The sequence below is a fragment of the Triplophysa dalaica genome, chromosome 25, assembly GCF_015846415.1.
Source record: "Triplophysa dalaica isolate WHDGS20190420 chromosome 25, ASM1584641v1, whole genome shotgun sequence".
In the NCBI taxonomy this organism is placed as follows: domain Eukaryota; kingdom Metazoa; phylum Chordata; class Actinopteri; order Cypriniformes; family Nemacheilidae; genus Triplophysa; species Triplophysa dalaica.
Window position 1 is genome coordinate 12,622,355 of NC_079566.1, and position 17,087 is coordinate 12,639,441.

Genomic DNA, 17,087 nt, shown 5'->3' on the forward strand with positions numbered 1-17,087 from the left:
TTTGCTTTGGCAAGCACTTATGTCGATTTTCTAGCCGAGTGGGCTGGTTTCCTTTTCCAGTTATTGGAACTACTTACAAAAAGCTCAAAGTTGTACACTTTTTTAATAATTCTGTATTCATTCTGCATGTATTCAACATCAGCTGGGGGACCAGCATTATTAATATATTGACCTGTGTAGAACAGTGTTAACCGAAATCAATTCGCAGGACTTGCATAGCACCATTGCTGTCCTTCAAATCGAAAAGTCTCGCTCTGTAATCTTTTGATTAAATCAGAAAATAAATACAGTTACACTTCTTGACATCACGTCTGTGCTCTCACAATATAGACGTCACTTCGAGTGCGCTCCTTGCAGGTTGCGGCATGAAATGGGGATAATCCCTTCTGAAGCAGGTGTTTCTTTAGTGTTTGTGATTTGGAGGCATTCCCGGTATTTGGTTGGAATGCGAAGACTGACCTGTTAGTTGCGGGAAGGGGGGCAAGAAGCATTGTTCATTGTAACTCACAGCTCTTCTTCTTTGCATGATCACACTGTGACAGTCACGGTTTTTCTCCCTACTCCATTTGTGTGTTTCTCTTTCTCGCTGTCGTCTTGTGTGTCCGCTGTGCCGCTGCATAATCTCACCTGGTCAGCTCCCAGGCGTAGAAGGAACGGACGTTTGTGTTGTGTTCTCACGTGATGGGATCCGGCAAACTTGGCTCACACCATACGACTTGTAGCTGGGAACTGGGGGCGTCCAAAAACGTATTAGAACAGAACCAAAGAGTACACCACTCCCTATGGTGAAGAATAGCAGTGACACCACCAACATCACCAGGCGCCACAAGATCAATTCTGTGTTTATGCTCCTCTGCAGAGTCGACCGAAGACCCTTCCAGCGCGGGTGTGGTGGCCGGCGCCATTCTGGGCAGCCTCTTGGCCTTCGTATTGGTCAGCGCGCTGGTTGCTGTGTTGGTAATGCGTAGCCGGCGCCAACAGCACGGGTATTCGGGCGACGGCGAGCAGGGAGGTTACGGCAACAAAACTCGCCTTTTCGGCGGCAAGAAAGCTAGCAAAAACGGCACCGGTGCGAACAACAACGGGCCGATCTACACGTATCGCGAGGGCGAGCCGGGAACCCTGACGGCTAAGTGTAACGAATTCCCACACATGACCGCCGGCATGCCAACGGCCCATGACATCCTGTTGAGCGGTGACCTAAATGAAGCACAACGCAGGAAGTTCGAGGCCCTGAACGACAGCATGGAGGAGGAAGAGGACGAGAGGTACGACCGCTTCGGCGGACTGCCGCCCAGCTACCAAATCCACCGGCGTGAGGAAGAGTGTGCACCATACCTTGACGACGACATGGAGTCTCAGCGAGACGGCTCCATCATTTCACGGACTGCCATCTATGTCTGAACAGCGAGGAGACGAAGACAAGATGGATGTGCGATACGCCTGACTGATATTTACTTGATCCGTACTTGACCTTTCAAACAGTTTTAAGAAAACGTGCCGTGCAACTGGTTAATGTTATTTCTGTGGAAAAAAACACTCATCATCTAGACATTAAACGTTTTAATGCTGCTCACATCGTAATGCATAGTTTTGTGTGAGGCATAATATGAAAGATTGACCTGAAGTATTTGACATTTGTGCATTTGGCGGGTGCTTTTATCCAAAGCGACTTTCAGCGCTTTAAAGGTAAATGTTTCGTCAGGAAGTTTTGTTCTTTAGACATTGTGATTGTGGTGTAACTGTGACTTCTTGATATTGCCCGTTTTCCCAAGACTTTCTGTGGTTTAGTCACTCCCATGAGCACAATAGGTTAGGCCCTTTAAAAGGTTTAGAAAGTCTTGCAATGAAGTCTTTGCCAGGAACATCATCTCTGAGAACAGCTGGATCTTTTGTCAGCGAAAGACACATTGCACCGGTCGTTCCCGGCATCTAGGTCGTTCGTCTACGTGGCACTGATCAATTCAGCCGCCGCTCAACTTTCTCCGCTTTTTAGCTCTTGTTCATTAATCGGATGTCTTGTTACGGTAAAGGAATTTTCTGAATGACTCCAGGGGTTCTAGGAAGAGGCGTAATAATGTTTTTCCCTCCCCTGTCTTTGCGGAACAGCGTGTTCCAGGCGATGTTTAATTCAGGAGGAAGGAAATGTTGTGCGTTAGCCGCGCGCATCCTATGCCGATGCTGTGAGCGTCCAGATTAATCCAGTTATGTCAAAACTGTAGAAAGCCAAGTCAAAAATCTGCAAACAGGCCGCTCGTAGGAGCGAACCAAACGCCCACAGTGTGACTTCAACCCTCTCCGGCAGACAAATCCCTTGTTTTCCATTAAAAGAAAAACAGTGTTGACACTCTACTAAAAACAGATTAAGTTGATTGATAGAAACCGTGGATTGGTGGCGTGCCTTCAGAGAGCGCCACTGACGTGCCTTCGAGTGGAGGATTATATGACCGTGGAGTGCGGACGGACCCTGGCGGGAAACGTTAAGCTGGCCAGCATATGCTGCTTGGTTCAGTCGAGTCCACGGTCTTGAAAAACTGCCAGCTGTGAAAAAGGTCAAATGGTAATGCACTCTCACCGTATGCTCAGCTGTGAGATTAGGCCGCTCGGTTTACAGACCGGGCTTTTCTTGAGAGGGTCAGTGGTTTGTTTTGAAGTTTAGCATATAAGCTTACTTTTCAAAAAAGAAATAGATATATGTCATTTCAGAGGTTTATTGATGTCTACTGATGTTTGTGTAACCTTAAAAATGTGTGTATTCCAGATGTGTTTGCCGTATTTGGTCAGCGCATGTTTTGCATAATAACATGGGGATTGTATGGATTCTTTGGCAGCGCTTTGAATTACTTAAACCGTGAGTCATTCATCCTTGGTTTCAGAGTAGCGAGACTTTGGCGGAGGGAAGTTAGACCGATAATGACAAAGAATCCTCTTGCTTCAGCACGCCCGCATAAATGTGATATCACCCAGACACTTCTTCAATGCAGCGGTGCAGATATACCGTGAGTTAATTTGGAGATTATACTTTCTGAACCCGGCGAGTGTTAAGGCAGTAGTTACTATAGCCTACAGAGACGTTCACCCACGCGCGCAAGATTCATCATTTTTGTGGCATCACTGCACTGAAAAATAAGGATCGGAAAGCTATTTTCCCAGAGCTCCCGTGCCTCGATTTATTCCGGTTTATATTACCGGCCACAAAAACCAAGATGTGCAGTATGAAAAGGGGATGGAATAAGTGAACAGAGGGTTGTTTGCAGTTGCAGAGGTATTAACGCCACCAAACCGTTTTAGTTGTGAAATTGAATCTGCGTCGGGCAGATTCATGCATTCGGAGAGGCCCGTGAGCTGGGATATAGCCGAGATGGTCGTGCACGTCGAAGTCTAAAAAGAAATGAGACTTTTTCTACCTAGCAACATTGCCAATTGACGTTTTTCAATGAGTAGCATTAGCGTTTTAGACAAAACTTTTGTTGAACTTTAGAATGTTATAAGAGAAGATTTGTATTGAGGGTTAGATATTGATATCTTGTTCTCGTTTGCACAGTCCCAAGGCTACATAAAGATCAAATATTGGGTGTTGGTTGGATCTGTCAAAAGCATGTCTGGGTTATATTTCACCCTAAAGTCAAAAGTGTTGTATTGAGCTTCAAGAAAATGAATCCCGATTTTGAGCACTATTAAGACTTTCTGCATTCAGATGGTATTTTTGTTTCAAATAAGCACAAACATTATTTCCCAGACTCTCTAAAATAATAGATTGAATTTTTTCATCCAAAATATCTAATGTGTCGAATTTTATGCACTCGGTTAGGAAACGTCCATATTTTATTACAACAACCCAACTTAAGTTAATTGAATCCCAACAACTGGGTTTGTCCATATTTTACTCAAGCAAAGATTGAAACAAAACTGTTTAGAGAGTGGTCCAAACTTGATTGAAACAAGTATGGTTCACAATTTTATGACAAAAAGGTATATTTTAATAATAACTGATGTAAGTGCCTTCTGGGATGTGTTTTAGCCTAGAGATGAAAGTTGGCCCCATTCATTGGAGATTGTGTAAATGAATACCAGACCAAGAAAAAAGTATAAAACAGAAAAACAAGATTGTTGGCAAATTGGCCCCATATGGTGTCTTTAATGAATGCTGTAAGTCATTACTACCCCATCAGCTGTGGAGGACTTTCTTTGCTGATTGCAACTTCTTCGTTTTACTCTGAAATGTTGTGTTGTCAAATTGTAACATTGTCTATAAAGAACAATCCGATGGAACGCAAACTTAGACAGCCAATCACGGCTTACTTCCTGTTTTTTTTGTAAATAATGCTATTCGACACAAAATGTTCATACGTATCAAAAACTGCTGTACCGCAACACGTCTATCAGAACTTCAATCTGTACTTTTGTTTTTATTTGTTGAGTTTGTAATTATAATGGATGGAAATACAGTGCTATTCTGTGAGGTGTTGATGGTGTATCTTGACGTGACGTGTCTTGTGCGTGACACATATATATATATATACTGTATATGTATGTATTTATCATCAAGATATCCAGTAAAAGTGTAAGTATTTATCAGTACTGTAAATAACAGTAGAGGTCACATATGGCCAAAACCAAATATAAGAGCAGACGTAGTACACTAGATCAGAGTAGATGAGAATAACCTCAGTTGCCTTGATGCGGGTGGTGTTGCCTCCCGATGTAGCTTTCCAGGCGCACACTAGTTAGTTTGGACAGTACGGTAGACTGACGTTCACACATAAACATTATGCACTGACACCCTACAACACTTAACGCGTATTCGTACTCGACTGTAGCTTACACATGTCTAAGATTGTCATATTTCACTCCAAAGTCGACAAAGAAATGTTTTTTGCGAACTAATAAATGATTTTGACTTTGTGACATTTGATTGCACACTGATGGCAAAAAAATTTCATTAAGTTTTTATTGATCATGGTAGCATTTGTTATATTGCAATTTATTAAATTCCTTTTAATGTATGCAAACTGTAATAATAAATTGCTAAATTCTGGTAATGAGAAACTAATGAGAATAGCCATAGAGAATCGTGAGGAAAATGTCCAGATGTGTTACGGTAATGAGAATTGAACGTGGTTAATTTCCTTTCAAATAATGTCACAATGCAGTCTCAATGGAACTTAAGCAGCCTTAATTAAAAGTAATCGATTTTTTCTTTGGATTTGGAGTAAAATATGACCTGGACATGTAAGATTCACCTTCGGTGCACCCCGCACACACTGTTGCTGCCAAGGATTTGTTCTCCATAAAAAAACCAAGATACCAATTACACTGACGTCTAACACTATTATCCTATTTTGCAAAAGACAAGATCAATATTCTTCTAAGTTTCCACCTTTCGCTGGTCGTGGGGTTTTATTACCCAGAAAGATGAAGAGGGAACCGCTGGGGCATTAATCCTCTTTGAAAATAGTGCCACAGCGGGCAGAATACCGCCGGGGTAAAAACCAATGTTTTTGGCATGCAATTACGCAGCCTGTCCTCGACTACTGTTCTTTTTTGTCGAAAACAGAAATGGGTTATTGCATCTTCAGTTTGCAACTGCCTCTAGTCTCAAAGCAACTCGGAGCCATTAAGCGAAATTGTGATTCCGCACAAGGTGTTTTCCCACTCGGTTCCGTCTCATCAGCTTCTTGTGGATACTATAAATAAATTAGAGAACGAGCAAACGCATTACTAATTGATACGCAACCCTGAATTACCTCCACGTCGTTCCATTGTTCTGCGTTTGGCTTTGCTGCTTTTTTTGTTTTTATTGTGTACAAGATGCTTCGTCTCTCTTTCAGGGGGAAGGAACTGTTTAATGTCACACACACACAAAGACACTTCAACTTGTATGGTGTGTTTAATTGGAGCAAAGAAGAATAACGCTGTACGTTCCAAACCCCTGTTTGTCCTGTCACATTATTTTTGTATACTGGTTGTAATTAAAACCTGGTGGATTTCTAAATATTCTGTCTTACGTGTGTTTGTTGACCTCATGTTTCCTTCGTTTTGTGGTTTCTGTGGAGTGTTGCTTCAAGCATCAAATATGTAACGCTGGTTTCGAGGGGCCTTCGTAGTGCAGCCATGCGCAAATTCAAAGCTTACACAGCAGGTCCCAGAATGAAATCACTTTTGACCCCCGTCTGACTAGGACTGAATTGAAACTCAATCCTGGGAGGATGTTGATGGGATTTTTTTCTTTTTTTGCATGATGGGATTCTGAACTGTGCTGAGAGCTCAACTTCTTAAGCACATGTCTGGACCATTTTGCAATAGTTTTATGATGTTAGGTTTTGGTTGAAATGTTATTACACATTATTTGGTTTTAAATAGAATTTGCAGTTTTAACAGTGTGCATAAAGCTGAATTGTGAAAATAATTGAATGTTTTTAAGCACTTAAAAATACTTATACCATGGTCTGTTTGAATACTCGATTCTGATTGGTTGGAAGGTGTGCATTAAAACCGGTTCTTGGTCTCCATGTCGTGCATTAAATTCCTTTAATACACGGCTATCTGAGGATTATACCTTACATAAGTATTTTTATTTGAATTACTTTTTCCACAATGATGTAAGAAATATATACTGATATTGATTGTATTATATGATATTATATGATATTAATTATATTATGTTATATTATATTATATTAATTATGTTATTTTATATTATATGTTATGTTATGTTATGTTATGTTATATTATATCATATTATATTATATTATATTATATTATATTATATTATATTATACTGTACTATACCATAAAATACCATACCATACCATACTATACTATACTATACTATTAAATACCATACCATACCATACCATACCATACCATACTATACTATTAAATACCATATCATACCATACCATACCATAGTATACTATACTATACTATGCTAAACTATGCTATGCTATACTATACTATACACAATGGTTACAAACTCTCTCTCTCTGCATTATATCAATAAGATACTGCGATAATATTGTTGTCATTAATACTTTTTGGTCACAATTATTACATAGTGAAAATCGGATATTCTAAAAGCCCTATTATGAACAGAACACTATCCTCATAAATATATTTTTATAGAAATATAGACCTAACCCGCCTCTAGTTTGGTTGGCAGCCATGCCTGTGGGTCTGTACTGGTAACGTCCACACACTGCAGGGAATCTTCCCAGCTTTCTGTAATCCTTGACATGCTAATAGCTTTTGACAAACCTGCAGCCCATTGTGTGTCCGTATTCTCAGCGAGACACCCCTCAACCTTGAGGGCCCACTTCAGGCACCCGCATCTGTCGCCTTGACAACACACTGCCACTGTTCTGTCACCACCTCTTTCATTCCTTCCCCGCACAAGGACGTGAGCTCGGGCAGGGTCGGCTCGGCTTTTGTGTGAAGCGCACATACACAGATCACGCTGACAAGCTTGTAAGAGCCTTTTATGTGGCTCTGTATTATTGTTTGATTAGGAACGATGCATCAGTCAATGTTTGTCATTGATTAGATGAAAAAGGAGCGAACTCTTGATAAACTCATCCAATTCTCTTCCGGTCTCTATAGATCACAGACAGAGATGATTGTCACAACATCATTGTACCGAACTGTTGTTGGACTTTCTGAATAAATGTGTGTCGACATTAGAGATCTTCAAGGGAACCAATTCACCCGGGTTCAGCTATGCGTATGTAGGGGGATCCAGGAAATGTTCGCATGTAAAATGCCCAGAAAACGTTTTATTTGATTAGTAAATGAATGAATAGAGATAGTAACAAGCAGTAAAAATACACTTTTATTTTAGAAATATAAGCAAAAATGCGTATTGTTCACACAATTGTTGTGAATTTACAGTGTTGTATACGTACAGTCATGAGGTCACACGTCTTGTCCGGCAGAAATTTGTCCGGAATCTTTTTGTGCATCGTCTTCGCGATCGAAACCTAGATACAGAAAAACATTAAATGGAGTGTACTTATTGCTTTTGTTCAATAAATATGGCATTTTCTCTGGCCTTGATATACAAACATTGTGTAAGCACATCTTCAACAGACATACCAGAGCTGATACTGTAAGTGTTTAATAAGGTTTCTCGGGAAATGTGCCTTTGTGATTTTATTTTCACAGTAAACGAGGACAAACTGTGGGTGCTATTGGAATAAGTGCTGTTTCTCCGGAAATGGCGAACTGCCCTTTGTTTCACCTCCTTTAACACACATTTTTCCTGCGGCTTCTCTCCCTGTTAGTTTCACAATGTTGTTTTTTGCCACACCGAGCACTGATAGGCCTCAATTATCCGGTGTAGTCGAGTGCTCAAAGTTTTAGTTTGGCCTGGCTTCACGCTGTAGTCAACCGGTCAATAGCAGGTCTGCAATTTACACGTAAACACAGCAAAACAATGTTTCACAATTTCTCAGAGATCTCGTTTGCTGCGTTTGAACTGAAGAAAGGCAGAAAAATCTCATTAATGTGTCCGTGGTTTCTCCTAAAACTAGTGATACATACAGAGCCTGAAGTAGTGTCATCTGGTTCCTTTTTTGCTTTCTTAAGCATTTTAGGAGAAATGTCTGAGACGCATGAAGCTTAACGCATTTGCCATGAAAGAGCAACATCTGAGCAAGACAGTTTTACTATATGTGGTACATTTAGGCATTTGGCAGAAGCTTTTATCCAAAGCGACTTACATTGCTTTATCCTATACATTTTACATAGGTATTTGCAATCCCCTGGGATCGAACCCACAACCTAGCGTTGTAAACACAATGCCCTTACTACTGAGCTGCAGGAAAGATAGAAAAAAGGAAAGAAAGAAAATCAACTCTCTTAAGTTAAATGAAATACGTGCGTGTCTATCAAGCACCGTTTTTGCCCCAAACTCTTTGTCTTCTTTATTTTATAGGTTCACCTCGCGATCGTTTTGCTTGTAATAGAAAGTGATCTGTTCATTTATCAAGCTCCTGTACGGTACTTTCACAAATCCCTCTTTCTGCCTGGAGAGGAATGGAAGCTCTTTTTTTACCTATTACCTCAGCCATCCGTTCCATGGGCGTGAAATAATTCACAATTTCTCAGATATTATCTTTTTCATTTTGCCTCGTCAAATTCATTTGAATTATTTTACACCTCCGATTTAAGATTTATTCATTTCGCAGCCTTTTGTGCTTAGACTCATTACGGTTAACACCCCCGCCGGATACAGAATTTTATTAGTAGTCTTCCCTCGAACCCCCTCATGGGGTCTTAAGAAATTGAGACATTACCAGCCAAACGCCCCATGCTGAAGTAATGAGCCACTGAAACGTGGCGGGAGGCGGTGAGAGAGTTTTTTTAATACCGCTTCTGCGGTTCGTTTGCAGTCTGTACTGAAGATAAAAATGCGCTAAATGTTTGTTACTGAAGGTTTTGTGCCACAATGCCAGTTCGGGTTTCTTGTGACCTCGTGAAATTCTTGTGAAGTTTCTATGGCTTGCAGCTTGCTGGAAGCTTCAGTTTATAAAATGAGCCTGTCTGACTCCAAAGCGAACTCTATTTACTTTCAAGTAATGCAGTGACAGGCAGTTTAAATATACTCTCCAAATCAAGTAGACTTGGGCAACTATAGATGCTTCTAACCTGAGTTCATGTGCCAGGCTCAACGTGCTTGGATTGATGATGTAGATGTACCACGGTTCACACGTTAAAGCACAATGTGAGGAGAGACAGCAGAGGAAGCAAGAATATATTCACCCGCATGTCTTTTAATGTGACTCTTTCTTCGGTGCAACAGAAACGATATTTTGAGAAATGTCCATACAATGGAAGTCAACGGGGCTTAGTTTAGTTCGTTTACCGACGTTCTTCAAAATATCTTCTTAAGTGTTCCGCAAAATAAGGAAAGTCATACAGGTACTGACATGAGGATGAATAAATGATGACCAAATTCTCTTTCTGGGTGAACGATCCCTTTAAATGTATGTTTAATGCCATAACTCAATGCCATGTTTGATTGAAGATGTTGAAGAACTTAGAAACCATGTCAGATGGATGTAATGTTATCATCCATTAACATCAATAATGAATGTGGTGTAAAAGCCGTGGCTCATGTTTAGCTCATGTACTTCATCTTGAGATGAGTGACGAATCTGGCTGGTGACATAGTGTATCTCCATCCCGTTTCTCTTCATGGTTGCTTACACTATTCTTTCTGTTACCCTCTCTAATTAAAGAGGCACAAGGCCAAAAAGAAAACTAGATTTGTGCATCTTCAAGGAAGGTCCGATGCATTCACAACAATCAACATAAAACAGCTTCTGTGTAGAGGGCTATAAATAAATATTTTATTCAAATTGACTTAAAGCGCAGTCGAGCTATGAGTTTTATCTATATTGCATTTCTAAAGGCCGCTTCTAGTTTCACGCTCTCTCTATAGGTAGACTTGTTATTAAATATTTAATAGTGAGGATTCTATGGATTGAGGCTAAAACATAAAACTAGGTTTAAAGCATTAAACTGCAGGCTACTTCATGTATTTTTCAACATGAATCATTATTATGTGATAAGCTTAATGAATCGAAGTGTGGAATTCTTTTTTTTTATGTATATTATTATGTTCATGTATTTGATCAATAAATGGTTTTTGTTCATATTCAACCCCTAAAAGATACAGATTCCAGCACTAAAGAAGTAGTTCACCCAAAAATGAAAAACCTTTCAACATTAAGTCCCCCTCTTCTCAGATCTAATCTCTATGACTCTTTTTCTTCTGCAGAACACAAAAGAAGATATTTTGAAGAATGTAGTTAACTGGCGCTCATTCACTTGCATTGGGTGTGTCCATACAACAGAAGTGAATGGGTGCCAACACGGTTTGGTTACCGACTTTCTTCAAAATATCTTCTTTCTAGTTTCTGCGGAAGAAAGTCATTCAGGTTTGAAATGACAACAGGGTGAGTAGATGATGACAGAATTTCCTGTTTTGGTTGAACTTTTAAGTAAGCCGCAGAAAATTAAACAGCGTGAATAAAGAAATCACAGTCCGATAAATGTGATGTAAATGTGTTTATTTCATGATGGCTCAATAATATTGGGTTGACTGGTGGAAAATTAAAACCAATGTTATAAAACCAACAAGCAAATGCATTTGCTAAAATGTAAGATTTCTGGCTCGTGATCAATGCATTTATTGATTCGTTCATGTTAAAAAGGTTCTCTTGAATCTCTTTATGTAGGACCTGTACTGTATGTGGTCAGTTTCCTCCACACTGAAGGTTTCATGGGAACTTGTAGCCCTGCTAAATGTTAATGCGTTTTTGATTAACCATCAAAAGGAGCAAAGCCTGCCTTTGGGGAAAATAGGTACAGTACGTGCAACGTAAATATGTGTGTGTATATTGTATATATGCGGCGGTGTAAGTGTTGCTGTGGGCTGTGCTGTACGGATCAGGAGTGCGACACAATCATCATCCCTCGTCTGACGCTCCCTGCCCTCCAGCCGTGGAATTAAACTCTCTCGCCCTTCTGCTTGATGCTCTGCTCTTCCACCACCCGGCACGGATGACCTCACAGAGAGAGGTTGGGGGGCAGATCGGACTGTCTGGCTGCTTTAGTATTGACGTTTCCTAATGGTCTGTCTGCGTCGAGCTAATGGGGGAATGGGATTGGCTGTGACTTGACTCTTAAATTTCAGTGACGCGTGTTCGGCTGTTCTACGTGGCGTCTGTAGTGGGCGTGTACAGTCTTTAGTGGCCTGGGTTAAATGTAATAACTATCCATTAGGCTCCGCAAAGAAGAACCCCATGTTAAGCGTGTGGAGATCTTGGGTCACGGTTATTTGAGGAATAAAGTTATTGAGGTTACATTGTGGGTTTTTATTTTAGAGAAGTGTGTTTAATTTCCGTGTTCTTTAGATACAGTAGATGGCTTTCTATATGGAACTAGAATATAAAGACCTTGTGGTATAATATCAAAGGTGCTTTCGGCTATAAAATGGTACAAAAAAGCTGGAAAATGTGATTTTTCGCATGGGTGACAGAGGCTGCTTAACCTTCAGAAAAGGTCCATCCACCTCAGCAACTCTGTCAAGGATTTCTGTAGAAATTACAGTATTACTGGCAGCAGTTTGCCAGAAACTTACAGTAGATTTACATTTATGTAATTCACTGGCAACAGTTTGTTCAAAGATATATGATCATTAAACATTAACAAGTCTTTATCCTTACAGAAAAAAACTATAAACAGCAGCCTCATGCAAAGCATTTTTGGAACCAAAATAAAAAAAGCAGAAAAAGGTTTATGTGGATTTCTGTTTCCCAGAATGCTTTGCATAAAGCTGTTTTTTATAGTTTTGTTTTGTAAAGATAAAGACTTGTGTTTAATGTTTATTTGTCTTTGAACAAACTGTTGCCAATAAATTGGATAAATATAGTCTACAGTAAGTTGCGGGCAAATAGCTGCATAACTACAGCAAAAATGTTTACAGTAAAGAGCTGTTTTCTTTTTGCTTTTTATATGAACCTTCCCAGGTTTGCACTCTTAACTCAGTTAATTCATAGTGTGTCGCATCTCTGTCACATGTTTAACAAAACAGCCCGGATGAACGCAAGAGCTCACTCTGTGTCGACATCCCTTGAGTTTGTTAAGCAGTAAATCATTCACATTATGTTTACAGCAATCATCAATATGTGTTTATTTCTGCGGATGGACTTTGTTCAGTTTGTCTTTTTTGTTGATATATCATACAGCAGTTGAGTGAATGTTTCAGACCCAGCTTTTTGAGAACAGGCTTATAAGACTGTACTGTACATGTGAGAACATGAAATACAGATGGACAAACAAATGCCTCAGTACTCAAGCATTTGTGTTTTAGTTTTTCAACCCTCTCCTCTTCTGCGAGGGTCTCCCCAGAACTGACACATCGAGCCCCCCGCACCCACACAGTTGCCCTCCGTGGGACTTTTCCCTCATTCATGCAGACAAAGCCGCTTAGGACTTATTTTCATGTTCTTCACTGAAGTGCTACAGCAGTTTGTGTTTCCAGAAATAGTGTTTTACCTGAGCTTTGTTTTTCACAGGTTGACTTGCAAAGAGAGAGAAGGGGAGGGAATGTAAGAGAGACAGATGGTATGATGTGAGGCATTCGGTGTCAGTGTTGAAAGCTACTTTAAAGTATGAGTAGCTTGACAAGCTACAGTTTCAAAGTAGTTAAGCTGGAGTCAAGCTACCCCAGTACAAGAAAAAGCTTTTGTGGAGTGTGAGTGGGGGCTGTGGTATACAGTTAGTGCAGTGAGCAGAAGAAAAAATAATTTGATACAAAAAGATGGAAATGTTGTACCCACATAAAGTCTTCTTTGTTTTGTTACTGGTTCATTTAATATAGACCACCTTGTCAGATGTAAACACCGGTCCAGAAGCACTTCCATTTGTATTTCATTTTTAAGACTTACATAATTATATATTTATAGATATTCAATTAACATTTGATTCTGTTTGTGTAGTGTTAAAAACTGAAACTGGAAGTTCTTGACCAAGGTTGAATAAACATTGGATAAAGGTTGCCTAAGCATTGCTTACATTTTCCAAAGTGGTCTATACATAAAACAGTGATGTACTTTGTCAAACTAGACTTGATTGAAAATGTAGCGTGAATTTTAGTCCGTACAACAATACAATGTATTGAAAACAGAAGACTATTGTGGCAACACAGAGAAATTTAATTTCGAAAGGGATTTTTTTTCTTAGGTTGAGGTTGAAGATGAAGGAACGGGGAAAATACAGAATACGAATAGAAAAACTGAAATGTGAGCCATAAAAAGCAGATAAAAGATTCATTTCAGTCTCTCTCGCCCCTAGTCTGCATAAAATTTAACGTTTGTGTTTTATCCCCATAAAATGAGTTCTGCTAATTGCACCCATGCCGAGTTATTGAAATCAAACAATTTAGGCCAATTATTTGTCATTTTTAAAAACATGAAGGATGCTTACAGCAGTAATTAAACTGAGGACATTAAATACTACCGTAAATAACAAAGTTAAATTGGTTTTGATCTTGCTGGTTGTATAACTAAAGGAATGCAACATTTCAGATTTCATTTTTTGGAAGTGTTCAATTTGTCTTTCAAAGTAAATGTTACGCCTACAGTGTCTCTTATAAAACGCTACAAAACTAGAACAATGGCATTATAACAAACGAAGCTGTCCGTGATGCAGTGATCCGTAATATTTTAGATGCATTTTGTTTTTCGCTTGCAATTTATTGTTATTGCGTCATGCTTGGTAGCATCACCCGTAGTGAAATCTCATTGGTTCTCTGCTCTGTACACAACGTCGAACACAGTCAACTTACCAAAACCATAAATGTACTGTTGCCTACAGTACGCGACCATCATTCATCTCTGTTGCTTTCTTCATTAATTTCAGAACGCTTGCAGCTAATCTGTTCAATTTCGCCGGAGTAACAACATGCTTTTAATTTCAAACAAAATGCTAGTAATGCCCACCGGTGCGACGGAGAGGTTGCTTGCGCTTGTTTTGTGCAAGTTGTTTGTGTAATGTGGAGTATTGATCCGTAGCGATGTCGTGAATTTGGATGCAGCACCCCCGGCAAGATCCGGAAGTGTATTAGTGTGTTAGTATCTGCCTCAGTGTTTTGTCATGGATGACACATCTGTAACACATTGAAACCGTTCGTGTGTATTTCTGGAAATTCGTCTATGTGTGTGTGTGTTTATCTGCAGACATCCATTAGTGCATGACAGGAGAGTCAGACAGGAACACTACGTCTCTCTGCAGGAAGAGAAAGCGATACGGTGGAGACTGTGAAATGCACCCGTGTCCCAGCTTTTCCTTTGACTGCCTCTCTCGCTCGTCCTCCTCTCTCTCTCTTTCTTATTGTTTTGCTTTTCTCTGCCTGTCACTCTTTGAGAGCGCAACACCTGAGCTGGACACTTTTTCAGATAACACGCTAAAGACTGTCGAAATTTGTGCCATTGTGTCCTAGTTTCTTCCTGTTTGTAGATGAATTCACGCGACAGTTGGGCACAAATAGCATCTTCTCCACTTAGCACCTGCAATGCCATTGAACCAGCCGATAAATGTTCAGATATCTTTATATAACACATGTTTGCATTTTCTATTGATGACAGCAGTTATTTATCACATGATGATCAATAGATCATTAAAAGTGGGCAGGCCTTTTTACGGACATGTTCTGCATCTTAAAGATGTGCATGACATGTACAGTAAATTGCATCATGTAAAGTAGAAACCGCTTTAGTGTGACCAGATAGTGACGTAAACTGAAAGGTAACCGAATGAAGTTGTAAACAGTGACTGGCAGTGACTATAATAATCGTTTGCTTATCTATATAGAGGATATTGCCCACGCTTACAGCTTTAAAGTCATTCTGTACCTCCAGAATGAATAGACCCATCTCGCCATAAATGTGTCTTTGTGTTGTGGGCAAACGCGTGCAGGTGGGCGCATTTGGGCTGTTTTGAATTCGCCTGGATAATTATTTCTGCTAATTATAACTTATGATGTTCAGCAGACAGTTTTTAGCGACACACCTGAGTTGGGAAGTCCAGGTGGACCTTTCACGTGCCATTGACGGTCTGCGTAACTCTGGAGCTTGAGAAGCACTTGCGCGCGTGCATGCGGTGAGACGCGGTGACGTTTTATAAAGGCAGAGACGTTTGATCACGACGACAGAGCCAAACGCGCGGATGTTCTTCCTTTGATTGCGTCTGTCATGAATTAAGTGGATGGGATTGGCAGATCGAACGTTTAAAGTGTGATATTTCATACCTTTGACTGGCAAAGTATAGGGTTAGTCTCTACCAAGAAAAGCTTTCTTTTAGACGGAAATGATTTTGATGCATTTTGTGTGTGCGCGCACCCACCCTGCATCTTTAATGCGCCCAGAATGTCGAAATGATGCACCTCATTTTTCACACACTTCTTTTCCCTTATCTCATCACTTTAACAATGGGAATGAGAAATTGGATGGAGTGGTTGAATAAGCACAGAGCGTGATTTTATGAGCGCCCGCAAACAATGCGTCGCCGCGGCGACCGAATTTGGTAATTCGATTAGATCAAGCTCCGTTCATAATTAAAATCCGCTTTTATCGACTTCCTTCTCTGTAATATATTTAACAGCCTTTTAAATAACAATAGCAGACTTTAGTTTAGAGAAGTACAGCAGTTTTCCTGCAGGGGAACTTCTGGTAAATCTGTTTACGCACATTCCCTGGCGCTGGAAGTTGGAAACGTCACCTGTCTCAGATCTCAGGTCTCGTTCTCTCTGTGCGCGAATTCAACACCTTGCTATTAATATCCATTCATTTCACCTGAGGAGCTGATGCGTTGTTTCATTTCTCTCTCTCACTTTCACTTGTTTTATTAATTTTGCTCTTCTGCTCCAGCGCATATCCTCAATCTTTCAGCTGTAATCAATGTCTCTCCCTCATGCGCACAGAAACAGCCTAAATGATTCTGATGGCTTTGTTATTTTATTCGGTGCTCTTTCGCACTAATCGCCCCCCTCGACTCAAGCGTTTTGTGCTTCAGGAAATTGCAGATAGTCAGAATGATATATTTGTTCATTTGCATAAAACACACAGAATTGTTTTCAAGGAACCATTTATTTTTATAATCAACATCAGCTCACTTGTTGCCACATGGTAAATCAAACTTTCTACTATAGGGGTGTAACAAATCCTACCAGTATTGACAATAACCGTGCTGTAAAAAAATATGATTATGGATATCCTGTACATTATTTACGCTGTATTTGTAACGATTCATCATGCCTGTAAAGTTTTGCCATAATAGCCAATGATTAGAAACAGTCTCACTCTCTATCTCTCTCGCTCACTGGGCTGCGTACAAATAGTGCAAACGAAAAGAATAGTAATAATATAAATACTATAATATATGTAAATATATATAAAAATAGAGGTTAGTTTAAAAAAGATGTAAAACAAATGTGCTTTTGTTCCTGTAATTTACACATTCATAAATACTGTACCTACATCAACAATGTTTTGCTAATAGCGGTTACTGAATGAGCACAACAC

At 39.9% G+C, this 17,087-nt stretch overlaps 1 protein-coding gene across 2 annotated transcripts in view; it reads left to right on the forward strand.

Moving 5' to 3' along the window:
- pvrl2l (PVR cell adhesion molecule related 2 like) overlaps positions 1-17,087 on the forward strand; it is a 98,768-nt gene that overhangs the window by 51,358 nt on the left and 30,323 nt on the right. The window contains exon 7 of one of the 2 annotated variants that reach the window (XM_056740945.1): positions 860-6,073. The exons of the other annotated variant lie outside the window; for it this stretch is intronic. Coding sequence (XP_056596923.1) covers positions 860-1,404 — 545 coding nt within the window. The 3' untranslated portion in view covers positions 1,405-6,073. Of the gene's footprint in view, positions 1-859; positions 6,074-17,087 lie in introns of those variants that run through there. 2 annotated transcript variants of the gene reach the window in all.